General features: G+C 51.2%; 12 protein-coding genes across 12 annotated transcripts; 4 read left to right on the top strand and 8 right to left on the bottom strand.

The window, feature by feature from the left end:
- Positions 1-113: 113 nt before the first annotated feature.
- Positions 114-977, bottom strand: V1518DRAFT_370846 (uncharacterized protein; the record flags this gene model as incomplete). The annotated part of the gene is made up of 1 exon (XM_066901338.1): positions 114-977. The coding sequence occupies one exon, from the start codon at positions 975-977 to the stop codon at positions 114-116; it is 864 nt and encodes a 287-aa protein (XP_066761325.1).
- A 97-nt stretch (positions 978-1,074) lies between these two features.
- Positions 1,075-2,175, bottom strand: V1518DRAFT_412097 (Adenylylsulfate kinase-domain-containing protein). The gene is made up of 2 exons (XM_066903010.1): positions 2,011-2,175; positions 1,075-1,953 (listed from the first exon to the last, which is right to left on the bottom strand). Exons 1-2 carry the CDS (start codon positions 2,121-2,123, stop codon positions 1,464-1,466), a joined length of 603 nt encoding a protein of 200 aa, XP_066761324.1. The 5' UTR covers positions 2,124-2,175; the 3' UTR covers positions 1,075-1,463.
- Positions 2,176-2,186: 11 nt separating this feature from the next.
- On the bottom strand, positions 2,187-4,240 carry V1518DRAFT_412095 (uncharacterized protein). Its single transcript, XM_066903009.1, has 2 exons — positions 3,993-4,240; positions 2,187-3,941 (listed from the first exon to the last, which is right to left on the bottom strand). The coding sequence occupies exons 1-2, from the start codon at positions 4,187-4,189 to the stop codon at positions 2,420-2,422; spliced, it is 1,719 nt and encodes a 572-aa protein (XP_066761323.1). The 5' UTR covers positions 4,190-4,240; the 3' UTR covers positions 2,187-2,419.
- A 582-nt stretch (positions 4,241-4,822) lies between these two features.
- Positions 4,823-6,491, bottom strand: V1518DRAFT_370336 (major facilitator superfamily domain-containing protein; the record flags this gene model as incomplete). The annotated part of the gene is made up of 2 exons (XM_066901318.1): positions 4,823-6,132; positions 6,188-6,491. The coding sequence occupies 2 exons, from the start codon at positions 6,489-6,491 to the stop codon at positions 4,823-4,825; spliced, it is 1,614 nt and encodes a 537-aa protein (XP_066761322.1).
- Positions 6,492-7,027: 536 nt separating this feature from the next.
- On the bottom strand, positions 7,028-8,447 carry V1518DRAFT_412089 (uncharacterized protein). Its single transcript, XM_066903008.1, has 2 exons — positions 7,465-8,447; positions 7,028-7,402 (listed from the first exon to the last, which is right to left on the bottom strand). Exons 1-2 carry the CDS (start codon positions 8,440-8,442, stop codon positions 7,103-7,105), a joined length of 1,278 nt encoding a protein of 425 aa, XP_066761321.1. The 5' UTR covers positions 8,443-8,447; the 3' UTR covers positions 7,028-7,102.
- A 108-nt stretch (positions 8,448-8,555) lies between these two features.
- V1518DRAFT_412088 (DNA polymerase alpha/epsilon subunit B-domain-containing protein) lies at positions 8,556-10,835 on the top strand. Its single transcript, XM_066903007.1, has 3 exons — positions 8,556-9,189; positions 9,251-10,535; positions 10,586-10,835. The coding sequence occupies exons 1-3, from the start codon at positions 8,594-8,596 to the stop codon at positions 10,745-10,747; spliced, it is 2,043 nt and encodes a 680-aa protein (XP_066761320.1). The 5' UTR covers positions 8,556-8,593; the 3' UTR covers positions 10,748-10,835.
- V1518DRAFT_412085 (uncharacterized protein) lies at positions 10,708-14,132 on the bottom strand. Its single transcript, XM_066903006.1, has 3 exons — positions 13,478-14,132; positions 13,326-13,425; positions 10,708-13,278 (listed from the first exon to the last, which is right to left on the bottom strand). The coding sequence occupies exons 1-3, from the start codon at positions 14,011-14,013 to the stop codon at positions 10,825-10,827; spliced, it is 3,090 nt and encodes a 1,029-aa protein (XP_066761319.1). The 5' UTR covers positions 14,014-14,132; the 3' UTR covers positions 10,708-10,824.
- Positions 14,133-14,143: 11 nt separating this feature from the next.
- Positions 14,144-15,538, top strand: V1518DRAFT_412083 (uncharacterized protein). The gene is made up of 3 exons (XM_066903005.1): positions 14,144-14,207; positions 14,267-14,496; positions 14,552-15,538. The coding sequence occupies exons 1-3, from the start codon at positions 14,193-14,195 to the stop codon at positions 15,357-15,359; spliced, it is 1,053 nt and encodes a 350-aa protein (XP_066761318.1). The 5' UTR covers positions 14,144-14,192; the 3' UTR covers positions 15,360-15,538.
- Positions 15,385-17,265, bottom strand: V1518DRAFT_412081 (uncharacterized protein). Its single transcript, XM_066903004.1, has 4 exons — positions 16,607-17,265; positions 16,332-16,551; positions 15,763-16,275; positions 15,385-15,706 (listed from the first exon to the last, which is right to left on the bottom strand). The coding sequence occupies exons 1-4, from the start codon at positions 17,057-17,059 to the stop codon at positions 15,597-15,599; spliced, it is 1,296 nt and encodes a 431-aa protein (XP_066761317.1). The 5' UTR covers positions 17,060-17,265; the 3' UTR covers positions 15,385-15,596.
- A 474-nt stretch (positions 17,266-17,739) lies between these two features.
- V1518DRAFT_412077 (uncharacterized protein) lies at positions 17,740-18,800 on the bottom strand. The gene is made up of 2 exons (XM_066903003.1): positions 18,045-18,800; positions 17,740-17,987 (listed from the first exon to the last, which is right to left on the bottom strand). Exons 1-2 carry the CDS (start codon positions 18,751-18,753, stop codon positions 17,800-17,802), a joined length of 897 nt encoding a protein of 298 aa, XP_066761316.1. The 5' UTR covers positions 18,754-18,800; the 3' UTR covers positions 17,740-17,799.
- A 703-nt stretch (positions 18,801-19,503) lies between these two features.
- On the top strand, positions 19,504-22,531 carry V1518DRAFT_425679 (glycine cleavage system P-protein-domain-containing protein; the record flags this gene model as incomplete). The annotated part of the gene is made up of 2 exons (XM_066905934.1): positions 19,504-19,682; positions 19,744-22,531. 2 exons carry the CDS (start codon positions 19,504-19,506, stop codon positions 22,529-22,531), a joined length of 2,967 nt encoding a protein of 988 aa, XP_066761315.1.
- Positions 22,532-23,179: 648 nt separating this feature from the next.
- Positions 23,180-24,244, top strand: V1518DRAFT_425678 (uncharacterized protein; the record flags this gene model as incomplete). Its single annotated transcript, XM_066905933.1, has 2 exons — positions 23,180-23,284; positions 23,339-24,244. The coding sequence occupies 2 exons, from the start codon at positions 23,180-23,182 to the stop codon at positions 24,242-24,244; spliced, it is 1,011 nt and encodes a 336-aa protein (XP_066761314.1).
- Between the last annotated feature and the right edge of the window lie 436 nt (positions 24,245-24,680).

Below are 24,680 nucleotides of genomic sequence, written 5' to 3'. Positions count from 1 at the left end.
TTTATCATATGCCAAACACACCACCCCGAAATGCAGACAGCGAAAGCAGAAAACCCCGGACTTTTTGCCCAAAACCGAAACCCAAAATAACAATAACAAGCATGCAAGAGACTCTATGCCATTTGAGCCTCCTCTTGAGCCTTCTTCGCGGCAAGAAACTTTGCAAACTTGGAAGTCTCGTGGATGCCGCACTCGGTCTTCTGCTTGCCCTTCCAGCGACCGGCGCGCTCGTCCTCGCCCTCGGCAACAGGAGTAGTGGAATGCCAGTCGCCAACAGAGCGGTAGCCGCGGTCAAGGAGGGCATTGTAAGGGACGTCGTGCTCCTTGATATAGGCGAGTACGTCCTTGAAGGACCAGTTGGCTAGCGGGTTGATCTTTATAAGTCCTGTGAAATCATCGACCTCGACGATGTCAAGATCGCCACGTTTGCCGCCCTGCGAGCGACGGCGACCGGTGAGAGTAGCACGGACGCCGAGCTCTTCGTAGGCACGCTGGATGGGCTCGACCTTGACAAGGAAGTCGTAGCGCGCCTCATCTGTTTCCCAGAGACGGGAGCCGTAGAGGCGGTCAAAGTCCTCGACGGTGTCGCAGTTCTCAGGGCGGTAGATGTGGAGGCTGACACTAGGGTAGCGCTGTTGGAGACGCTTGACGAGATCGAGGGTCTCAGAGAAGTGGTGGAGGGTGTCGACGAAGATGAGGTCAATGGGGTGAGCCGACGCATAAGCGGGCTGCAGACGGGAGATCATATCCAGGGTCGCCAGTCCGGTGAGGCCGAAAGCGGTGGACTGGAAGAGGTTGGGAAAGGTGAGAATGGCCCATTGCAGGATCTGCTGGGGCTCGAGCTGCTGGAGCTGGCCATTGATGAAGCGCAGGTGAGATTGCGTGAGGGAGACGCGGGTGTCGGCGTTGACGGCCACGGAAGTACCTGCAGACACTTGCTGCGCGTGCTGGGGCGCGTGGACTGCTGCTGGAGACATTGCGGGGCGAGTGAGTGAGCGATTGAGGTAGTAATAGCGCGGCGGTGAAGTAGACCTTAAGGAGACGATGACAAGGAGAATCCACGAGAAAGAACGAATGCAGACGACAGACGATGGACGAGCGAGAGAAGAATTTGCAAAGTTGGTTGGTCAGCGCCGGCGACGGTCTTTGCGTTTCTTCCGCAGCGCGTCAGTCGCGCCTGAATCGCGCCATCCGCGCTAGGCTGTTTAAGGCATCTCACTTGCTGCTTTGCGGATGACGCTAAACCGCTTCGCGCCTGGCGCCATCGCACAACGCGCCGCGCCGAGCACGCAATCTCAGGGGCTGTGCCTCCTGAGCCCTGACCGTCTCGAGTCAAAAATCGATTTTTTTGCACGATTCTTACGCGGTTGTCTGTCCGGCCCAGGCCACTCGTCCCGGGGGAGAACCTCGTATAGCATGTAAACTCATCATGATCGTGATCTATCCACCTAGTTATACACACTCTACAGCCTTACCAGACCCTTCGAAGTAAGGTATTCCACAATCACCGTCACGCTCTCCTCTACAGTCAGCTGGTCTGACCGGATGTGTAGCTCAGGGTTCTCGGGCGCCTCGTATGGTGCAGAGATACCAGTGAACTCGGGAATCAAGCCTGCTCGCGCCTTCTTGTACAGACCCTTAGGATCCCGCTGCTCGGCAACCTCGACAGGCACGTCGACGTGCACCTCCACGAATGGAATGCTGTCCTTCTCGTGCAGCGCGCGCGCCTGGTCGCGGTCCGCTCGGTACGGCGAAATGAAGGACGTGATGGAGACAGTAGTTGAGTCCGCAAATAGCTTACTGACCTCCGCAATTCGCCGAATGTTCTCGTTGCGGTCCTTCTCAGAGAATCCCAAATCTTTGTTCAGGCCGAATCGGATGTTATCGCCGTCAAGACGGTACGCGGCTATTCCGCTGTGCAAAAGATGCTGCTCCAGAGCAGTCGCAATCGTGCTATAGAAGTCATCATTAGTGATTACTTGCTCTAGGTCTTCGTCCTATGTAACTCACCTCTTGCCCGAGGCACTCAGTCCAGTGAGCCAAATCGTCAGACCATTCTGTCCGCGCAACTTTGACCGCTCAGCATGCGTAAGACCGTCGTGCCAGGTAATGTTTGTCGCCATAGCTTTGTTCGTATTCGTTGCGAATGGGTAGGAGTGCTGGTGAATGCGCTGCAACTGATAAGAGAAGGGACGAACCAGCGCGACATTCGAAAAATTTATAGACGCTGCCCGGAAACAAACTTCGGGCTGACTCAAAAATATCAGGTTAGGGTTAATACCAATAGACGCATCTCTGCGCGCATACAAGCATGCCGCCATCTTTGGTCAACACTTCGTTTGTGACGTTCTTTTTCGCCCCTACAACTCAATACTTCCAATTACATGTTATTACCATCACCATGCAGTATATATCACTTCTAGTTTCCGAAAAATCCTTGACTCTCGAGTAGTAGCACGATCTGATGGACGATGGTGCGCACTGAGGTCGTCGACACATCGACAACTAGGTCCGCGTCGGTGGGCACCTCATAGATGTCGTCAACGCCGGTGAACCCCTTGATCTCACCAGCACGTGCCCGCGAGTAGACGCCCTTACGGTCGGTCTTCTCAGCGAACTCAAGCGGCGTGGCGACGTGCACGAGGAAGAAGGTGCCAGTCTGCGCGATGGTCTCGCGAGCGAGTTTGCGGGAGTCGTCGAACGGCGCGATAGGTGCCGCAATGACAGCGGCACCGGCTCGAGTGAGCTCGGACGCAACAAATGCAATCCGCTGGATGTTCTTGTGGCGGTCCTGGCGCGAGAAGCCTAGCTCAGACGACAGCTCGTGGCGGACAGTCTCGCCGAGCAGCAGCGAGACAGACCGGCCGCCCTGCTGGTTCAGCGTAACCTGGAGAGCACGTGCGATCGCGTCCTTGCCGGAGTTGTGGTAACCGGTCAAGAAGATCGTGAAGCCTTGCGCAACACGCGGGGGGTGCGACTCTCGCAGCACCTTGACGACCTCGGGGTATGAGAACCACTCCGGGATAGGCAAGCCGAGTCGTAGTCTCTTTCGCAGCTCTGTACCGGAAATATCAAGCGTCTTCACGCCGGCCGCGACCTCATCTTTGGGCGCGTACTCGTCCGCGTCCGGAAGGTAGGTCATCTGCTGGAACGGCACGACCTCGATGCCGAGCTCGTCCTTGTACTTCTCAACGAGATACTGCGCGTCGTAGGGTCCATAGAAGTCGACGCCCTTAGAATTCTTACCGGGCCCGGCGTGATCGCGGCCGACGATGAAGTGGGTCGCACCAAAATTCTTGCGAATAATGGCGTGCCACACCGCCTCGCGGTCACCACCCATGCGCATGGCAAGCGGCAGCAGCGACAGCAGCGCCATTCCGTTGGGATACCGGGGAAGTAGCGCTTGATAGACGCGGACACGGGTGAAGTGGTCGATATCACCGGGCTTAGTCAGACCGACGACGGGGTGGATCAGAACGTTAGCCTGTCGCGAGCGGGCTGCGCGGACGGTCAGCTCACGGTGCGCGCGGTGCATGGGGTTACGCGTCTGGAAAGCGACGACACGGTTCCAACCCAACTTGTTGAACTCGGCGCGCAACTCCGAGGGAGTGTGTCGCAGACCCGCATAATCATAATGGTTCGGGCGGTTCAAGGCCTGAACTTTTCCCCCAACGTAAAAATCCTTAACGGTCTTGTTGAGGTATCGCACTGCCGGGTGCTCGGGATCGCCGCGAAAGACCTTTATCGCCTCCTCCTCCTTGTTGGGCTTGTACACGTCCTCGACGGTGATGATGGCCAGTGGGCTCTCATCACGAAAGTCGCGTAGCACAATGCGTTTGCCGGGGGCAATACCGATAGCCTTAATCTCCTCCGCGCTAACATCTAAGTTGATGGGCATAGAAAACAGGGTGCCATCAGCGAGACGCAGGTCGTTCACAACGCTGTGAAGTATGTCAGCCAGGTTCATTTTGAACCATGTAAGCATTATTTACCCATTGTAGTCCTTCTCGGAAAGGAAGCCCTCAAGCGGGGAGAAACCACCGGAAAGAATCAGCTCTAAGTCACAAAGCTGTCGCTCGGTAAGCGAGAGGTCGGGAAGCGACTCGGCCTCTGCAATGAGCGCGGCGCGAAGGGAGAAGTCGCGAGCGAAGAGGTCCTTGAGGACACCGCCATGTGGAGTGTTTGCCATTGCTTTGAGTGAAGGATGGGGAGGAGGACGGAAGGGATGATATCGATAGCGGGGAGTAAGAACAAGAAGAAAAAATTACAAGCCGGAGATGGTGCTGATAAACGTGGCCTCGGCGGTGCTCTTGCGTGAGTCTGCGCTCGGCTTCGCAAGAGCACGCTGCTGCAACTATTCGCCCCTGCTCTGCTCTCTGCTCTCCGTAATCTTCTCTGTCTGCTCAGCACAACTCCAGATCTCGACTATTCCTGCTCTTATCGGTCCCGCAATTCACGATACCATACCTCGCTTCTCCGTCCTCATGCCGCTGGGCATTATCCACAAAATTTCTTCGCGCCGCGCGGTGGTGCGAGGCTCGTATACTTTTTTCAGTTCAAGCCACCGCGTCAGCCACAAGCCGCACCAAACTCTGCTTTTTTACTACTGTCAGCAGAGCTTATTCAAACCCAAACTTGATTTTCAGGGTTTCGCGTAACCTCCTTCGCATAATTCATGCTCACACCATCGGCAACCATGTCGTCGCGATCATTGTTATCTCATATCGAGTAATCAGAAGCTCATATCGATCAATTTTGTCTAATCAAAAATTAAAGAACATTTAACATTTCCTGCCCATCTAGCACCAAAACACCCGCGATTTTACTTTTCCCCGAGTACAACCTCGTCTTGCTTCTCCACCTCCTTCGTGGACTCTGCGCCGTCGGTGTGCTCAGAGTCACTCTCCTCGGCCGCGTGCAGGCGCTCAAAGTAGTAGCTCCGCTCGTCCTGCTTGAAGAAGTATAGTACGACAAACGTCCATGAAATCAGCAGACCGGAAGTGGTCGCGCCAAAGATGAAGCCATGGTGGTACGATGGCGCTGTCGACGAGCGCCAGAAGATCAGAGGCGTCCAGATAGTCGACTGCTGTGCAATGGTGTTGATCACGATGAGAATAAAGGCACGGTACTCGTCGTCGTGACGTAGAATATCGTTCGCCCAGCCGTAGAGTACAGAGGACATCGCGTTCGACGTGTACTGCACCATGAACGCGTACCACTTGGCAGCGCTTGGTACGTTCCAAATTGCGAGAATAACCATGTTCGTCCAGTTCACAAGCTGAGAAAGACACAGGAAGAACCACCGGCTGCGGAAAACGTCGGCGCCAAAGCAAACTATGAAGATATAGAAGATTCCAAGGGCGGCGGGAATGGCCGAATAGTTGTTCAATGCCTCAACGCTGTACGTCTTCAGAGACTTAAGCCACAGCAAAAACACACCATAGCCCTGCGCACTAGAGTTCCAGAACAGAACATCCCAGAACGCCAGAACGGGTAAATGCCACGACGTCAACGCACGCTTCACAACTGCCCATCTGAAGCCCTTAGGCGCTGCGGTACCGCTGCGCTTCTGTCGTCGTCGCGCGATAGCTGCATCATTCTCCGTGAAGAAGTATGAGTGAAGCTTGTCTGGAGTTCCTGGCCAAACGAAAAATCCAATAATGCCAATGGGCAACGTGATAATAGCATCAACGATGAACATCCATCTCCAACCAGCGAGACCATTGACGCCATCCAAGTGTTCGTAAACAGCAGCCTGCAGCAGACTGGCGGTAGTAGAGCCAAGCATCAAACCCATGTAGAAGATACCACCGCGACGTTGTAATTCGTGAGATTTGAACCACGCGCCAAGAACATAATGAACGCCAGGGAAAAAGGGGGCCTCGGCGGCGCCGACCAAGAATCGGAAGCCCATCAAGTACGCCTTGCTCGTAGCTCTGTACTGCGCCAGCGTGAAAAATCCCCAAATGATGTCGAGACCCGGAATCAAGATATCCATGCGGACCTTAGGGAATAAGTAGAGAAACGGGATCTGCATGACCACGCCGCCCACGTTATACATGACTTGAAGCTGTGTGAGATCACTGCCGCCCATATTGAGGTCCTCTTCCATGCCGGAAGCATATGCGTTGTCTATATACAGTCAGTTGCCGTCTACCGACTTCCACGCTAAACAACACAAACTTACTGATATTCGTCTGATCCAAGTTCTTGACCCAGTAACTCAAAAAGCAATACGACGTTATCAAGAGGTCCAGCTTAAGGATGTATCGTCGTTCCTCCGGGGTGTCGTTCTCGTCGTACCACTTGTACCACTTGTGTGAAAGTCCATTGCGCTCGTAGAGATTACGGTATTCGTACTCGTTGAAGAAGCTCCACCAGTGCCGCTTAGTCGGTAGTGGCTTCACAGGCAGCAGGTCGCGTTGTTCAACAGAACGGAACTCGCCATTCTCGGCAGTGTTTGTCGACAAGATGTATTCGGCCTCAGCCATTGTGGATGTTTTAATTGCCAAGATAAGTGTCGCGGTACTGAGAGAAATGGCGAAACAGCAGGAGATTCACGAGCTTATATGTCAGACTCAACGAAAGGGCATAACTAGAGGCGACACAGTGCTACTCTCTGCGCGAATTCCACCCCCTTGCGACCATAGCGGCATAGCAAAATCACATCATTCTTTTCAACTATGTATCATCCGGAGGACTTACTCTCGGTTCGCGTCCGAGCGAGAGCACGACCGCGAACAGACGCGTACAGATAAATCAGACTTCAGCATTGACAGAAAGTATCAGCACAGCACAGCTCAGAACGGGAAACATAGGCTGGACGGGTATATTTGGCTCGAGTCTCGGGCGTCGCGTATCGGGGCGATGGCGAAATCGCTGTGCATATTGCACGATCACCGACCGGCGGTCAATTGGGGCCTGGTTCGAATATTGCACATGCATGCACGTCCATGGTATCATCGCCACGCGAACTTGGGTCAGTGCCTCTGTCACGTGCATCTGCTGCAACAACGCACATCCAAGATTCTCGACCGAAATTCATTGCATTTTGTTGTAATACAGAACTCCAAAATATTCCCTAAAATTCTACACTAATTCTTTATGTCTTTTGTTTCTTCCGAACCGAGTCTTCATCCTTGGCGGTGGTGGCAGCGGTTGATCCTTGTGGCGCTGAGTTCTTGATGGTCCCTGACGACATGCCGGACACGGACGACGAGGACGAAGCAGCCGCAGCCTCAGATTCCGTCGGCCTCTTGCGCTTGACTAGACCGGAGATGTCCTGTGCTTGTGTAATTGCGTCTACGAGTCTGTTCTTGATGTCTGATTCGCTTTCACCCAGTGCGTCCGACAACGGGCCTGCTCCAAGCGAGTCACTCTTCGGCGCCTCCAGTTCCCGCAGCTGGTAGTAGTGTCGCAATGTTAGCAGTGACTCGCAATCAGTCCACAGAAAAATTTTCGTACCCTAGTGTTCAGATCGTTGAGCAGATCTGCGTCTTCTTCACCGGTGACCTTCGTCCGCTGCTCTACACTGTCGATTGCCTTCCGCACGTATACGGCCGCTTGTTGTCGAGCATTTTTTGAGTCCGGTACGAATTCCAACGCGAGCGACAGCTTGAAGCATGCTTCCGAAACCAGTGTCGAGTGGATAGGATATAGCTCTTGCTTCAGCTCCACCGCAGCTAGAAGGTCAGTAGACGCCTGCTGGAAGTTCTCCGACTCTAGCGAAATTTCGCCCAGTATATCATAAATATCTGCGGTTTTGGTCTTAATTTCGATCAATTTTGCGGCATCATCATCTTCGGAGAGCTCCTTGACTTGTCGTTCAAAAAGTGTCCGCGCGAGGTCCAGCACGTCCCACGCTGTCTCAAAGTCGCTCTCGTCTTCTTTCCTGTCTTCCTGTTTGTCCCCGCCATCGTTGTAGTCGTCATCGTCATCATCGTCGTCGTCCTCCTCCTGATCATCCGATTCGGGACCATCACCAGTGAATTGAAAGAGCCTTGTCCCTGGATTGCTGCCAGCGCCGCCGTCGTTGATCTCTGGCCGCCGCGCGGTCATCTCCACCGCCTTCGCGGATATTAGTTCCTTCTGTGGCTCTGTAACGCCGCTGCCGCCCAAGACATCTGACGACGAGACAGCCACTTGGAACAGTGCGCGCCCGTAAAGAAACAGCAGATTCGGGTCGTCCTTGCCATTGTTCTCGACGTAGATCTCGCATGCGCGTGCGAAGCCTTCGGTCGCGTCTTCGTACTTCTTCAGGCCGTAGGCTTTGGACGCTGTCAATACGAGACCTTCGATTTCAGCGTCGACTCCGTTGTTCTCGATATTATTGCCGGGCTTAGGGGAGGACATTGCGACGATGTGATGCTGTATGAAACAGACAACACAGGCTTGAGCGAGCCCGCGTGCATGTAAATCGAACCTGCGCAAGTACGCGCGCATTGTCGCGTCTGCGCCGCAACCGCACAATCGCATCGCAGTCGTGCAGGAATTTGTCCCAACGCGTCGTTGATCAACAATTTAGACGCGTCGACGCGTTCTAGATACATCGTGCACGCCCACAAGCCCGTCAAATCCACGCGCGTCCCTCACAATGCCGCCGACTCGAGATCAGCAGTTTCGGTCGTTCAACTCTTTCAAACCTCCTATTTCTACAACCGCACAAACAAAAAAGCAAACAGTCGGGCCTGCTGCTGCTGCTGCCGCCAGGCGCTATGCCGCGCGCTCACCGTCGCCAGCCGTTCCGCTCCCCATCGAACTACAGCCGTCACACATTCGTCCGATAGCGTACCGCGTTCTCTCAAAAAAGTACAGCCTCAACTTGAAGTCTTCAGGTCTTGAGGTTCTTGCGGAGTATATCGGACGCAAATTCGGCCGGGAATGGCGCAGCAAGTGCGAGCAGTTTCTGAACGAGATCGGCAAGCGGTGGAAGGAGCAAGACAAGGGGCTGTTTGTTGATAGCGATTCATTGCCAGTTATTATCCGTGAAGTTGAGCTGCGCACCGCCTCGTTTACGGCAGCGGTAGCCTCAGGTGCCACGACTCCTGGTGACAGCTTCTTCAAATCGTTTGCAAGTACAGATTCGTTTGATCATCTAGATTCGTACATGCCGCAAGAGTTTTTTCATGTCTGGGACGCATTTGTTCAACCGCGATGGACATACAACAACCTTCGGAAACACTTTGAAAGGTTTTTTTTGCTGATGTGGTTGCGTTGGTGAGCACGATGTGCTAACAGCGTGATTTTACAGAGCCAGCGCACCGAGTGTCCTTCCTACTGCCAAACAACAGACACGATATTTAATCACAAGATATTACCAGCTCTTCCACAGACTTCTCCGAAACGAACTATTCCAGCCTCCGTCATTTCATTCCTCGAACGCGGCGTCATGGCATGCTATCACTCTCATCAAGAACCTGCTCGGCCGCCATGGGAAGAGCTTTCTTATTCTCGGCTTGCTTGAAATGGGTAGTAACGGAAACTACTGGGCCGAAGATCCTAGTGGAAAGCTAGAGCTAGACTTGACCCAGGCCGTGGCAGAGCATGGATATTATGTTCCTGGCTGCGTGCTCCTCTTTGAAGGCGTGTATACCACCACCGAGCGCTTCAAGGTGCGAGCAATTCAACACCCACCAAACGAGACAAGAAGCAAATCGCGGGAGGCATACGGATACCTTGATTTTCTGAACATTGGAAGTCTGGGATCCACGCCGGACGGCCGATTTGACAAGGTGATCGAAGCTCGGTTCGCAGCTGAAGAGAAACGTGCGCACAAGTCGCGGAAAACATCTTCTAGCATAATCATGCTTGGGGGGGACATATTTCTTGATGACTTGAAAACATACGACGGAATGTCGAAAATCTTTGGACTTCTAGAAGAAGAGCCGCCTCTCGCGATAGTGGTTCCTGGATCATTCCTCTCGTTTCCATTCCACAAAAGCAGCTCGTCAACAGTGTACCGAGACTGCTTCGATCAATTGGCAGGACTTCTATCACAGTTTCCTGTGCTCTGCGCATGTACGACTTTTATCTTTATTCCTGGCGCGAACGATCCCTGGGGCAGTACCGCATCAGCTGGTGGCGCGAATATTTGGCCGCAGCGATGTGTACCTAGTATATTCACTGGCCATGTGAGTCGTGTCCTGAAGAAGGCCGTGTTTGCGTCGAATCCCTGCCGCGTGTGCTATTATTCACAAGAGATTGTGATTTGTCGAGATAATCTAGCGGGTCGATTACGACGAAACGGGATAAAAGTAGCATTGCCAGAACAACGTAGGAATGCCACTCCGGTAGCTTCGCAAATGGACAACTCAACGCAGAATGACGCAGGGGAAATGGAAGCTACGCAGTCTGATGAACCATATACCGATGACGCGCCCTATGAGGAGGAGTTACTGGACAATGATGAGAGAGAGTCGCAAGTCATTGTGAAGCTGCTGGTTGACCAAGGCCATATCTCACCTTGGCCATCCACTATGCGTCCTATACTGTGTGACTACGAGCATGCACTGACACTTTCGCCATTACCAACCAGCGTGAGTACTCCATACTTTGTTCATTCGGCGATGATCTAACATATTTCTAGATTATGATCTGCGATTCTACCTCAAGCCCATTCGCGTATCAGTATAGAGAATGCAATGGCATGAACTCTTCATCATTTCTGTCGCCGGATCGCCGACAAATTAATTGGATAGATTACAACACGGCGACACGCGAATCCGAAATCTGTAGTACGGCATACTGAAGTAGCTAAGGGATTTTCACCGTATGTTTCATATGTATAGATAGAATATTATGAACTGTACAATAATAACCAACACCTTATAATGACCGCACTCCAACTCCACCACTCTTGTTCATACTCTTGTTAAACTGTATCGACTGCTTCTTGAGATTCATCGTCTTGATCAGCGGCACCAGCACCTCGTCCGCGCGCTGCTTTGACCATCCGATGGAGCTCATCAGAAACCTGCGGATGCCATCTAAATCCGGCGTACCCCACACAAATTGGGTTCTGTCTTCATCAACCGTTGGATGCAAATAGGCATCGACGACAACGGGGTCCGGCAAACTTTGCGTGAAAAATAGTGTTTTGCTCTTCTTCCTGAACCGCTTTCGAAAAGGCGAGGATGAGTCCACGGTGTTGTCGCCGTGCTGTACCGCGTCCCACCAGGCGCGGAAATCCGCAAGCGTGTTCTCGGACTTGAAATCTTTCAGCAGCTGCATCGCCGTTACTGGACCGACGCCCTGGATACCTGGCGCGTAATCACTTCCGAGAAGATGAGCGAGCTCAATCATCCTGCTTTGATCCAGATCTAATTCAAGCTGAATGTCTTTGCTGAGATAGCATTCCACGAATTTCGCTTGGTTGAACATGTTTTTGTAAACCTTCGATGCGCCAAATAAGAAGATATCAGAATCATCGGTAATCACACCGTCAACCAATTGCAAGCTCAGTAATTCTGCGCACTGAGCTTCAGCTTCCATCGGAGCGGTCACATACGGTATTCCGAATCGCGCCAAGAGTTCCTGGCATTCCTGCACCATCACGTTGGTAACAGTGTCCGCATCTCGACGGTCCAGTCGCTGCTGATTTTTCAAATTCTGAATCTCGACGTCGTAATTGACAGAGCTCTCCTGTCGAGATGTGTGTTGGGTGGCTGACCTGTTGATTTCACGAGTAAATCGTTCGTGTTCTTCTTCTTCTTCCGCAATTTGCTCGACTAACTCGGTTTCCTCTTCAGCTTCCAGATCTCTGTCGCCATCGTATTCCTCTTCCACATCCACCTGTCCAGGCTCATCGTCAGCGCTGTCGTTACTAAGCTCCTCCGATTCTTCTGGACCGCTGGCGGATATATCAACAATATCAGATTCTGATGATGGTGATCGCTGGCGTACAATTTGTTCTAGAGGCTTCAAAACGTCCACAACGGGTGCACTGGAAGCTATTTCAACCTCTTCCCATTCCGAGGATGGGGACCTTTGAGTCAAAACGGATTCAACAGGCTGCACATTATGCGACATTACATCTTCTTCATCTGAGAGTTCCGAAATAAGCAATGGTAGGCGGTCTGTGGATTCCGTCGCAGGATCAACTGGCGATTTCTCGTCATCGCTGTGATAAAAGATCGCGAGTGGACTAGTAGTCTTGCATAGACCTACTACTTCCGAACTCTCTCGAGCTCCAGTCACGCTGACTTCAACCTTGTCGTCAACCTTCATCTTCTTTGGTGACTGTGGCGATATCTCACTTGTTCCGGTCGCCAGTGTCTCCTTATCATCTGTCCGTGCATGCTTTCGCCCAAATATAGATTTCCGCATGTTGAATCGTGATGGTATAAACTGAGGTCCTCTCTCCAAAGCGTCATTCGATGATCCCTCAGCAGTACTCTCAGACGTTGTTGGCAAACGAGGGAGATTTTGAATCATATTGCTGACCGTATCATCGCCGTCATCCCATAGAAATGGGCCGGATAACGCTGCGCTCGCATCGTTGTCATCAACTTCTGAGATATGTTCGCTGACAATTTGAATCGGTTCTATTACAGATGGCGGAATGGTACTGTCAGTGACTGGAGGTCGTGGAGAGGTGAGTTCTTCTTGCTGCTCCAATGACAAAGCTATAGCAACTTGCAGATCATCATCTTCGTCTTGCTCGTCGTCAGATGTGAATAATTTGTCTCCGTCGCCCTGGGCATACTGCGGGAGTTCCAATAAATCGCTGTCCAAAGACAAAGCCGATGATGTTTGTGGAGCTTTGCCATGATTCGAATCGTCATCCTCGTGGATTCCCGGCAAAATGAAACTCCCTCTGGTCAACTGATCTGGACGAGGAAGTGCATACAGAGTCGGCTGAGGCCTGAGTGGAACATCCTCCCATTCATCATCTTCGTCGTTGTTCACGCTATCGTTGTCGTGTTCATCCACATTAATAGGCTGAGATGCCATCGCACTATCAGCTTCCAGTGCTAGCGTCCATCCGTTTGCATTTTTTTTTAAAATATATTCTCTGTCTTTCTCGCCCGCGATACGCATAGACAGATCCTCAGCCATACCGTTGAGGTTGAACATCTTCTGCGAGAAGAAGTTGCGCTCTTTGACACGAGCGATCTGGAACTTTGAAAATTCCAGGCGGTCAGGAAAAAATTGGTCAAGTTGCTCTTTTGAGTATCCCATACGGAGACGGGACCGAAGACGAGCGGTGTTGAGAAGCTGGTATTGAACAGTCATTGGGAGCGCATTGAATTCAGGCGATGTAAAGTCGATGTTAGAGGTCTGGTTTATGGTTAGCTATTAAACATACAAAACATGAGTAAACGTACATCATAGAGACCGATATCTTCCGCTGTCTTGAACTCTTCGGCGTATCGTTCTAGTTCGTCCGCTGTCATCATACGGGGATCCTCGCCAGTATACGCAATCCTGTTGTTTTAGTATCGCTCTCGGCCAGAGCACACTGTGCGATAATACTCACTCTTGTTCTGGTAAATGATATGGATCCAGTTTTTTAAACCTAGTTGGCGCTTTCAAGGTGTTGCGTTTCTTCTGGCGCTCTGCACGTTCTTCCGTCGTCATCAGACGCTCGTTGAAGTACACAGCATCTTCCTCGTTGCCATCATCTGCGGCAGTGCTCCGCTCGCCGCGCACTTCTTGCTCTGCAAGACGCTGCATCTGTAACGAGACCAGTTTACTTGCAGTATTCGTTGCGTCATTCTCTCGCCCTTGCCGACGCTGCTTACGGCCGGCAATCGTCTGCTTCTTGATCGCCGGAGCGTCGCCGTCGAACACAAATACTGGCAGTATTCCGTGAAACAAAAGCTTACAAATTCGTCTGAAGAAGCCGACAATATGTGCGTTTGGAAGCGCATTGCCATCTTTGTCGCGGACGGCCTTGAGGAAGTGATAGATCCATATCGACGCGTCGACGGCTAGCTTTTTGCCGTGCAGGTGTTCAAGCTTGACTGGCCGGGCAACAGGGCCGATGATAGACCAGAGGCCGTGAACACCCATGCAGAAGCTGTTGTAGATCAATCGCAGGTAGTAATGGTGGACTAGATGTGTGAACTTGTATCGAACGAGCCAGCGGCGGTTGGGAGTTTGGACATCCTAGGAATCTGTTGTGCTCGCGATCGACGCGTCTGTCTCTGTCACTCCTCAACACCTCCTGTCGCGAGCATTTCACAGCCAGTATGCGGTTTTTTAAGGTAGGCTCTGATATTTACTCTTTCTGAGCCGGTATTATTAACCATACACTCATTTGCAGCAGCGGACGCCATCGCCGTCTTCGTTTGAGAAGATTCTCGACAAGCTCTCCACACAGATTCGCAAATCTGAAATTCGAGCGCATTCACTCCGTTACGCAGTTCGCCGGATAGTCAGCTTGATTACAATATACGCCCTACTGGGCTATATATCTTTGGTTGCATACGTAGTTGTGTTCAAAAAATTCGCGGATCCTTTGTTTGTCGTTGGCTCAATTGGCGTTCCGTTCCTGTGAGTTTTTCGTGGCTGGAGATTAACGTGGTGACTTTAACACTAACATGCCTAGAACCTGGGTTATGAGGAAATTGGTACAGATTGTGTACGGACGCATGATCTCGCGGCAAGAGAACAAGCTTGAAGAGCTGAAGGAATCGCGCAAGGCAAAGATCGAGGAGTTGAAGAGTAGCACGAAGTACTACTCGACGAAGTCGCTTCTCGACAGATTTGATGCCGAAGGCGCGGATGATTTCAATGAGGAACTTGAGGAACAGCGTCGTGGTCGTGCGGAGGGGAGGCAGATACCGGGAGAGGCAATGCTACTCGAAGGCGGTATGAACCCTACCGTGCTCAAGCCTGCTTATTGTTTTGGCCAGGCGGATTCGATCAAACAACTAGAGTCTCTCGACGCCTATAGATACGGCCAATCCACTTGGTACGACAAGCTTTTTGACCTGCTTGCCGGTGAAGACGAGAGAAGTCCTCGAAACCGGTACGCCTTGATCTGCTCAAATTGTCTCAGCCACAACGGTCTTGCACCGCCAGGCCAGGAGCCGAAAGACGTCGTATATATGTGTCCACGATGCGGAACTTGGAACCCTCTGAAAGGCGCATCCACAAAAACTGAAACTACGGAGACAACGAACATTGCATTGGAACGGGAATCGGAAACCGAAGAAATCATTATCCCCGAACCGGATACTGAACATATAATTATTCCTGAACCTACTCCTCAGGAGTCTGATTCAATAGAGAGACTTATAAGCAGTTCAGCCAATCATGCGACACCAGATACAACGGCAAGGCAGGCGCGGAAACAACCACGAAGACGCACAACAGGCGCTAAAGTTGCGCCTATAACAGACGACAGCGAATAACTAGCGTTATATAAAGTCGACAAATTGTATCTTTTATTGGGTAGGAGACACGAGCATATAAGGTTAAGATATCGGTAGCGGCGTATTTTGGACGGTTTTTGTAGGTTACACGTGAATAGTGGTGCACGTTATTTGTTACAACAGTTAACTAGTTATGGATTATATGATTGTATGAGCACATGATGTTGCTGAGGTGACAATACTCGAGCAAAGCTGCGATTTGTAGTTCTGTCAACTCTAGGCGGTGGCAGGCTCGACAGCGACGTAATGCAAATAGGCGCTGAGCGTCTTTACACCGTTGATGTAGTTGCTCATGTCGAGTTTCTCGTTGATCGAGTGGGCACCATCTAGTGTTCACGTTAGTACACGTACTTAATGCTAGTCGCATATTATATAGACTTACCATCACCACGGCCCATGGGGAGCAGTAGAACGTTCTTCTGTAGCTCCTCCTCAAAGGTCAGAGTGACGGGGATCGAGCCACCCTCACGCGTCAAGTCAGGCTCAACGTTCCAGACAGCCTTCGTAGCCTTCTTCGCAGCCTCGAAGTTCCAGTGAGTAGGACTAGACAGCCACCACATTCCGTCATGCAGAAGCTTTATCTCCATCTTGTTCTTGGAGCCGAGCTTCTCCCAGACTTCGTTGATGTACTTGAACACAAGCTCGTCAAGCGCTCTGGGAGTGATGTCCGGGACAGTGCGAAGAGAGAACTTGCCAATAACCTTGGCGGGAATCACGGTCTTGGCTCCAGGTGCAGAGAATGCGCCTTCGATACCGTGGATCGAGAGCGTCGGATAGCGCCATCGCGCCATCAGTGACTCCTTCTCGTTGTCAAACAAGTTGGTCTTGGAGCCAGTTGCGTCGTAGAGGTCTTGCATGGTGTACTTGATGTCATCGTAAAGCTTCTCCTCCTTGGCTATGCACTGTTAGTCAGCACTATTATGCGAGAGCCTCCAGAGGACTAAATCTTACCAGTCAGTGGGGCAACGAGGTCCATAACTCCAGGAATTAGGATCTTGCCCTGCGGTGAGACTAGTTGCGCGAGGACATGAGTAAGATCAATCAGCGGCTCAGACACCATGCCTCCAAAGATTCCGGAGTGCAGATCAGCAGACGGGCCAGAGACTGTCAGAGCGTAGTAGCTGCAACCTCTGATACCATATGTCAGAACGGGGTGAGTCGTTCCAAGCCACTGTAAAAAGAAAGTCAGTAGCTGATCACCAAAAAAATCGCCTGTGACAGCATACGTAGTTGTCGCAGATGCAAGTAGCATCGACGTCCTTAAAGAACTTGTCCTTCTCCGCCTTGATGAGATCGTCCAGGCCATCGCTACCGTACTCCTCCATTCCTTCGAAACACATGACCAGATTCACGGGAAATTCGATTCCAGCCTTCTGGTGGGCCTCGATAGAGTTAATCCAACCGATAACAGGGCCTTTATCGTCAGTCGAGCCGCGGCCGTAGAGTTTATCGTCGATCTTGGTAAGCGTGAACGGATCAGTGTCCCATCCATCCTCGACTAGAGCAGGTTGCACATCGTAATGTCCGTAGACGAGGATGTTACGCTTGGCAGGATCGCTGCCGTAGCGGGCGAGAACAATGGGAGGCAGGTCAACATCGGTGCCCTCCTGCTTGCCGAGCTCTCGCAGTTCGACGGAGGCGCCAAGCTTGATCAATTCACCGGACAAGAACTTGGACATCTATAATTGAACTGTTACTAGACGAGATCATGGGAATCGAAGGTAGCATGTGGCTGACGAACCTCGATGACCTTCGGGCGAAGACTCATATCAGCAGACACCGAGGGAATGGCGACCGCTTGGGAGAGGCCTGCAATTGAAAATCATTAGCATCATCCACCAAATCAGACAAAACAGGTGCTAATGCTCTCAAAATTGATTGCGTACGGTCAACAAACTCCGACGAGAGTTCCTCGATCCTGGAGTATTGTAGTCAGTCGCTAAGCCACCTTGAGAGCGACGGGGAAATGGAAATCCGCAACACGTACTTTGCAAAGAGAGGTGGGAGATCGACTTCGACGGCGCTCATGGCTTTGTATGCTATTAACGTGCGGTGGAGAAACGGACGGTGGTGGCTTTGCCGTGGAGCTAAACAGCGTGGTGGTGATGGAGAAGGTCGTAATGGCTGGCGCGGACGAAGCCTGAGAAGTGGCTGCCGCTGCTGGGTTCCCCCCGCACTGGTGGAGCTCAGCGCGCGCACGCTACCACGACGCCTGCAGGAAGTGAATGCGCGGTTCCTCGCGCCGGCCGTGCTGCAGAGTCGTGGTAATTGCATTGAGCTGTGCTGCTGTGTATGCAGTGCTGCTCGAGAGGGCTGAGCGCTGCCCTGTCTGGGGACTAAACCCCTCGTACTTCCCGAGCACCATTGTCCAACTGTATATTGTCTGTATTACTATTACTCTCGCCTGATTGCCTCCACTCTAGGCATACAAATGCGTGAAATTAGCACCGCCTTCTGGAGTGGGTGGGATCTGGAGCCAGTTGAGCTTGTCATATGTGTATCCTTCCCCGCCTTCTATCATGTGGAAGGTGTACGCATATCGCGACTTCTGCGACCGGTTGGTCTCGGACTTGTGCAGGAGGGATCCATGGATTAAAACAAGAGTCCCTAAGTGATCAGTCAGATATCTGCTCCATGCGGAAGTTGCAGCAGAAGGCAACATACCTGCGGGACAAGTTGGCATGATAAACTCCCCATCGGTGGGTTCCCGCGGTGTTTCCTTGCCATCGATGGGAATAAAGCCAGTTCCCTCCTTGATTCCGTTCATACGTATCATTCTCTTTGCAATCTGAGCCCACTTGTGCGAACCTGGCACAAATGACAGGGCGCCGTTCTCGGCCGTGCAATCCTCCAACGCGTACCAGAATCCAATAGCACTAGGAGGGTCGGTGTAGAGGAAGACAGAGTCCTGGTGGCTGGGTACCTTGCCGCCGATCTCTGGTTGCTTACAGATGATCATGCTCTGCAGAACAAGCGGGTCCTCAAACCCGATACTGCGGGCGATAGCCCGGTTACGATCGTTGATCGTGTCCGCAAAGAAATGCTCGTTCAGATTGTGCAGTGCATGACCAATCTTGTTGATCGCCTTCTCTTTCGGCCGTGTCAACTTGCCAGCCTCATCGAATGCCTCCTGTTCAAAGAAGAAGCGCACTTTGTCCGACGACGTAAGGAAGTAATCGTCGCCGATGTGCGCCTTCTCCTCTGTAGAGAATCTCGTGAGCGGGTGCGTCGTAATATCAAAATCCCTTAACAGCTTGCTGGTTTCGTCATATAGGGCCTTAACGCGCTCTGGCGACAGCTCGCCGGGTAATAAGAGATATCCGTCCTTCTCAAACTGCGTAACCTGCTCGGCCGTGAGTCCTAGTGCGACCATGGTACAGTTGTCGGTAGTGGCGGTCGTGATGATACGCGGAACAACTTAACCCCGGCGGGTTTGCGTAACAGGTCAATTTTGCTTGTATTTTGCGCAAGTGTGTTTATCTTTACATCTTTCACGTCTAATATCGACTTTCGTTTACGCCCAATATGTACACGACTACTGAAGAGCTGTGTTATCTAGTTTAAATCTAGAGAAGACAGCGGTGACTCAGTTATTCAGCTGTACGCAGAAATTCGAGGCGACGGAAATTTCCGATACTACTTGTAGACGTATATTGTTCTAAGACTAGCTTACGAAGGTTACGCCAGCAAAGTATCATTGGCTTTAAACTCTGGAAACTACGAAAGCTACCATATTAGTTACAACAGTAAATATATCATCAGAGCTTGGTGGGTGTCGATAGCAGAATGACGACAGGTGGCGCGACTAATTTGGTACGAATGCAGCAGTCCCAGCGCGCGTCAGTTTACCCCGGATTCACGGTGCTGCCTTTGCTCTCCTGTTTTGCTTAACTCCTCCACGGCGGCTGCTTCGCCTTCTCTCCTGGAGCTAGCTATGATTCACAGGCGACATACTATCGGCCTGTGTCGTCTTGCAGCTCGGCGCAACGTGCAGCTACGTACACTTTGTCGCAGGACTAGTTCAGCTGCGAACTATCCATCGGCCCGTGCGAATCTTTTTGCCAGCACTGACACATTTGCGCGGCGCCATGTTGGGGCCCTTGATCTAAGCGATACCCAATCCATGTTGGAAACGGTCGGCTACTCGTCAATGGAAACGTTCGTAAAAGACGCCGTGCCCAAGAATATTCTCACGCGGAGGCGGCTCAACATATCTCCTGCCGCCGGATTCACTGAATCAGAACTATACACAAGACTCAAGCAAATCGCCAAGAAGAACAAGGTGCTGCGGAGCTATATAGGGTGTGTGCTAGCCATAGAGAACATTTATCTGTTGACGTAGCTGACTTGTGTGGCATGCTAGGTCGGGTTATTACGGGACATTCGTGCCACCGGTGGTTCAGCGAAATCTTCTCGAGTGTCCGGAGTGGTATACTTCGTATACGCCTTACCAGCCCGAGATCTCCCAAGGCCGACTCGAATCTTTACTCAATTTCCAAACTCTTGTCACTGATCTGACTGGCATGGGCGTTGCAAATGCGTCTCTACTGGACGAAGGAACAGCTGCTGCAGAAGCAATGCTGCTTAGCTACCACAACCAGCGCGGTAAAAAGAAATCAACGTACTACGTTGATCCTGGGGTTAACACTCAAACTCTGGCGTGCTTGAAATCTCGAGCGTCGACATTTGGTATTCAGATCGTACATTCACTACCTGGCTATGACGCGTTGCAACATACATTTTTAGACGCGCCCGAAAGTATGAGAGATGAAGACCTCTTTGGCGCAGTTGTGCAATACCCGTCTTCCAACGGTGAACTAGTAGATTGGAGGGAGCTGTGCGCCCGAGTGCATGCATCCGGAGGCCTATTTGCAGTCGCGACTGATCTTCTGGCTCTGACCATATTGCAACCACCAAGCAAGTTTAATGCTGACATTTCATTTGGATCTGCGCAGCGCTTTGGAGTACCGATGGGCTTTGGCGGACCTCATGCTGCTTTCTTCGCTGTCTCGCAAAATAATTCCGCTCCTGGCCAGCTCACTGGGCTAGGACGCAAAATACCAGGACGCATTGTCGGCGTCAGCAAGGACCGGCTAGGCGCTAAAGCATATCGTCTTGCCATACAGACGCGCGAGCAGCATATTCGCCGGGAAAAGGCAACTAGCAATATCTGTACTGCACAGGCTCTGTTGGCGAATATGACCGCAATGTACGCAGTTTACCACGGACCGGAAGGGCTCAGAGAAATTGCAAGTCGGGTGCATGGCATGTGCTCCGTTTTGGCGGTTGCAGTGCAAGAACTTGGATACGACATCATCAACAAGACATGGTTTGATACTCTTACTATTCAGCTGCCTACACCGATCGCGGACGACGTGTTAGCTAGAGCAGTTGAAGAATACGGGATAAATTTAGGCAAGGCGAGTGCGGACAAGGTTGTGGTTTCTCTAGATGAAACAGTCACTGGCAGCGACTTAGTCGACATTGTGAGTATTTTCAACGATTTCACTACACAGCAGGACGGAACGACGTCGATATCGTTGTCAAAGCTAGAGCAGCTCGCGCACAAGAATGGAATACCAAAGCCGACCAAGACAACTTACTTCGACAAATTTGCTCGAGAGGATCCTATTCTGCGTCATGATGTATTCAACCGATATCATACTGAAACCGAAATGTTACGATATATTCATGCGCTACAAGTTAAAGATTTGTCACTCGCGAATAGCATGATCCCGCTAGGAAGCTGCACGATGAAGTTGAATAGTACCACCTCGATGGTGCCTATATCATGGGAGGAATTCAATTCATTGCACCCTTTTGTGCCTAAAGATCAAGCGCTGGGTTACGCCGAACTGATTACCGAACTAGAGAACGATCTTGCTGACATCACCGGATTCGACGCTGTAACTGTGCAGCCCAACTCTGGCGCGCAAGGAGAGTACACTGGACTGCGAGTAATTAAGGCATATTTTGATTCAGTTGGAGAGACGCAACGGAATGTATGTCTGATCTCCGTTTCGGCACATGGCACGAATCCTGCAAGTGCGGTCATGGCAGGCATGAAAGTTGTATCCATTAAATGTCTGCCAAACGGCGACTTGGATCTCGACGATCTGGCTAAGAAGTCAGCAGCATATTCAACGGAGCTTGCAGCGCTAATGATTACGTATCCGTCCACTTTTGGTGTGTTTGAGTCGCGCGTGAAGGAAGCGGTTGACATTGTTCATAGCTATGGCGGCCAGGTCTACATGGATGGTGCAAACATGAACGCGCAGATTGGACTGTGCAGTCCTGGTGATATTGGCGCAGATGTATGCCATCTTAATTTGCACAAAACTTTCTGCATTCCACATGGCGGTGGTGGTCCCGGAGTCGGTCCGGTTTGCGTGAAGAAGCACCTTGCGCCATTCTTGCCTAGTCATCCCATTTTGCCTCACGCAGAATCGTCAGGTGAAAAGGCAATTCTCCCGGTGTCTGCTGCTCCATTTGGATCGGCAAGTATACTGATAATTTCGTGGGCATACATTAAGTTGATGGGATCGCGAGGTTTGACACAGTCCACGGAGTATGCGTTGTTGAATGCGAATTACATGATGCGACGCCTGCGTGACTACTATCCGATATCATTTACAAACAGCAATGGACTATGTGCACATGAGTTTATAGTCGACATTAAGCGCATGATGCAAGACGCAGCGGCGCAGGCGAAAAATGACGGTACTGGCACGCCACACATTGACGCCATCGATGTAGCAAAGCGATTACAGGACTACGGTTTCCATGCACCGACAATGTCATGGCCTGTTCCAGGAACACTTATGATTGAACCTACCGAGTCCGAGTGCAAAGCTGAGCTCGACCGGTTTTGCGACGCGATGATTGCGATTCGGGCTGAGATCGACGACGTTCTTCAAGGCCATCAGCCAGCGGAGAACAATGTCCTTGTTAATGCGCCCCATCCTGTTCAGGATCTAATCGTCTCTGATGGAGAAGCCGCATGGGATAGACCATACACGCGTGAGAAAGCTGCATTTCCGCTTGCATATCTGCGTGAGAGGAAATTTTGGCCTGCTGTTGCACGGCTTGATGATCAATACGGCGATTTGAACTTTTTTTGCACTTGCGATCCGCCACCACCGGCCACATAGTTGGCTGGAGGACTTTAAGATCATGCATCATACACAAACTGTAATTTCTCAAATTGCGCTGACTCGCCGGAGTCTACAATATCAATTCATAAAAGTTACGTGCAATTTATATAGTTCATAGCAGAACGATAAAGGAGGCAACGTCCATTAGAAGTTCTGGCCGTTGCGTCTTCTCAGTAATAGCTTAAGACATCAATTTGTTCTGTATAACAGATATAGGACATGCTAACAACTTGCTTCTGCGACCGTTCAGTGCTAAATCGCATATCATCAATTTATCCAGTCTAAAACCGCAAAGGAATACACGGATGATGCAAATGATCGACGGATGTCCCTCTCGCGCTTATGTTTCAGCTACCAGCAGCAGGGGAACCGCAACAATGTGCGGCATTCTTCATGAACGTCGCTCGATGACATCATTTTCAGGCGAGATGAAGCGCGCTGACATGTCTGGGCATGCGGCTGAGCAGCATGGCTGAGCAGCACGGCTGAGATCATTCTACTGTCAGCCTTCAGCACGCGCTTGCTGCACCGCGTGGGGTTACACCGACGCGACTGTCGGTCACACTATAATAAGTCCTAAGGACGCTGCTGCTGTACCAATTCGCTGGTACAAGTCACCTGGCTGAACGATTTCTTATTCGCGCTATGTTGAAGGAGCTTTTGATTCTCCTCTTCACTCGCTTTAGCGAGGTCATTCCCTCCAACAAGGTCTACTTCGACGAAACCGATGTGGGTGATCTAACTGGAAAAGTACATACTCAGCGCATATCCGGCATTGGTCACTCTAAGCTAATTTTTGTTCAGGTGTTTCTGGTAACCGGAGGTAGTTCCGGCATCGGTCTGGAGCTGTCACGCATCCTCTACTACAAGGGCGGCCATATTATCATCGGCGGACGCTCGAAGAAGTCATATGAGGAAGCAGTCGAGACAATCAAGTCGGCGAGCGCCCAAGGCTTGGAAAACAGCAAGCTGCGCGGAACGTTTGATTTCGTGTACATGGACTTGTGCGATCTGACGACGATCAAGCCCGCTGCGGACGAGCTCTTGTCCAAAGTGGATAGACTTGATATCGCGTGGTACAACGCTGGCGTCATGGCACCGCCGATCGACAGCAAGACTAAGCAAGGATACGAGTTGCAGTGGGGTACAAATGTTCTTGGTCACTACTTACTCAACAAATACCTCTCCGATCTGCAGCTGAAGACGGCCAAAGATGCAATGAGAGGAGAGGTACGCACGATTTGGGTGTCTTCTATTGGACACAACTTTGGCCCGAAGCCGACTCTTATCAATCTTGACGACACTAACTTCGAACGGACCCCGTATCGAGACACGTGGGTGGGTTATGGACAATCCAAGGCAGGCGATATTGTGCTTGCATACGAATATGCGAAGAAGGTTTCCGGCAAGGGCATCGCCAGCTTAACCCTACACCCAGGCGGTCTCAGAACAAATTTGGCTCGTCATCAGACCACTTGGTTTAGTCGCTTGGGGCAAAAGATGTTGAAGGAGCCGCGATATGGCGCACTAACGGAGTTATATGCGGGCTTTTCTAACGAACCAATTGATAAGGACTTGTCGACCAAGTATATTGTACCATGGGGAAGAATTGGACGTATGAATGATGGGCTGGATCATGCGCTGAAGTATGAGGACCTTGGAGCGAAGCTCTGGGATCTTTGTGAGAAGCAAACTGCGCCTTATGCTTGAGACATTCTATGTCTGAGGTTCAAGCTACAACATAGCTCTCTTTTTGGATATCTAATTGTCATAGAGGCACAACTTCAAATGGTCGTGATCCATTAGTAGGAATTGATCAAATTCTGAGTGCTGTCGATCTACATTGCTCTGTAATCTGAGTATGCAAAGAGCAAAGGCCCTTGACTGGCCTTAGCTGAGCACTGATAGTTTGAGCTGATTCCAGAGCTAGCCCCGAGTCGACGACTAAGGGTCAGCGAGAAGTTTTCTAGTAAGTTTCCGAGATGAGCGACTACGTCACAAGTGATTTGGGTGGAGGCTAGTTTTCTCACCACTTCTCTGAATACAGCAAAGTCATACATGAACGCTTCAGGCTGTACTCGTGGTAAGAACAGTGAACTACTTTCACGGTGTGGATTCTGTGTATCTTGCTGTATCGTGCCAACCA

This window comes from Limtongia smithiae, assembly GCF_038497785.1.
Source record: "Limtongia smithiae strain NRRL Y-17922 unplaced genomic scaffold V1518scaffold_2, whole genome shotgun sequence".
Lineage (NCBI taxonomy): Eukaryota > Fungi > Ascomycota > Lipomycetes > Lipomycetales > Lipomycetaceae > Limtongia > Limtongia smithiae.
This window is presented reverse-complemented; position numbering and strand designations above follow the sequence as displayed.

Excerpts from the sequence above, each read along its gene's own strand:
- V1518DRAFT_412097 (XM_066903010.1), bottom strand. The coding sequence starts at position 2,123 with ATGGCGACAAACATTACCTGGCACGACGGTCTTACGCATGCTGAGCGG. Across the intron at positions 1,954-2,010 it reads CTGAGTGCCTCGGGCAAGAG|CACGATTGCGACTGCTCTGG; the intron begins GTGAGTTACATA and ends TGACTTCTATAG.
- V1518DRAFT_412095 (XM_066903009.1), bottom strand. The coding sequence starts at position 4,189 with ATGGCAAACACTCCACATGGCGGTGTCCTCAAGGACCTCTTCGCTCGC. Across the intron at positions 3,942-3,992 it reads TCCGAGAAGGACTACAATGG|CGTTGTGAACGACCTGCGTC; the intron begins GTAAATAATGCT and ends CATACTTCACAG.
- V1518DRAFT_412089 (XM_066903008.1), bottom strand. The coding sequence starts at position 8,442 with ATGCGCGCGTACTTGCGCAGGTTCGATTTACATGCACGCGGGCTCGCT. Across the intron at positions 7,403-7,464 it reads TCAACGATCTGAACACTAGG|CTGCGGGAACTGGAGGCGCC; the intron begins GTACGAAAATTT and ends CACTACTACCAG.
- V1518DRAFT_412088 (XM_066903007.1), top strand. The coding sequence starts at position 8,594 with ATGCCGCCGACTCGAGATCAGCAGTTTCGGTCGTTCAACTCTTTCAAA. Across the intron at positions 9,190-9,250 it reads CTTCGGAAACACTTTGAAAG|AGCCAGCGCACCGAGTGTCC; the intron begins GTTTTTTTTGCT and ends GTGATTTTACAG. Across the intron at positions 10,536-10,585 it reads TTTCGCCATTACCAACCAGC|ATTATGATCTGCGATTCTAC; the intron begins GTGAGTACTCCA and ends ACATATTTCTAG.
- V1518DRAFT_412085 (XM_066903006.1), bottom strand. The coding sequence starts at position 14,013 with ATGGGTGTTCACGGCCTCTGGTCTATCATCGGCCCTGTTGCCCGGCCA. Across the intron at positions 13,426-13,477 it reads TATCATTTACCAGAACAAGA|GATTGCGTATACTGGCGAGG; the intron begins GTGAGTATTATC and ends CTAAAACAACAG. Across the intron at positions 13,279-13,325 it reads AAGATATCGGTCTCTATGAT|ACCTCTAACATCGACTTTAC; the intron begins GTACGTTTACTC and ends ACCATAAACCAG.
- V1518DRAFT_412083 (XM_066903005.1), top strand. Across the intron at positions 14,497-14,551 it reads TCAATTGGCGTTCCGTTCCT|AACCTGGGTTATGAGGAAAT; the intron begins GTGAGTTTTTCG and ends TAACATGCCTAG.
- V1518DRAFT_412081 (XM_066903004.1), bottom strand. The coding sequence starts at position 17,059 with ATGTCCAAGTTCTTGTCCGGTGAATTGATCAAGCTTGGCGCCTCCGTC. Across the intron at positions 16,552-16,606 it reads CTTGCATCTGCGACAACTAC|TGGCTTGGAACGACTCACCC; the intron begins GTATGCTGTCAC and ends TTCTTTTTACAG. Across the intron at positions 15,707-15,762 it reads CCCCATGGGCCGTGGTGATG|ATGGTGCCCACTCGATCAAC; the intron begins GTAAGTCTATAT and ends CGTGAACACTAG.
- V1518DRAFT_412077 (XM_066903003.1), bottom strand. The coding sequence starts at position 18,753 with ATGGTCGCACTAGGACTCACGGCCGAGCAGGTTACGCAGTTTGAGAAG. Across the intron at positions 17,988-18,044 it reads CATGCCAACTTGTCCCGCAG|GGACTCTTGTTTTAATCCAT; the intron begins GTATGTTGCCTT and ends CTGATCACTTAG.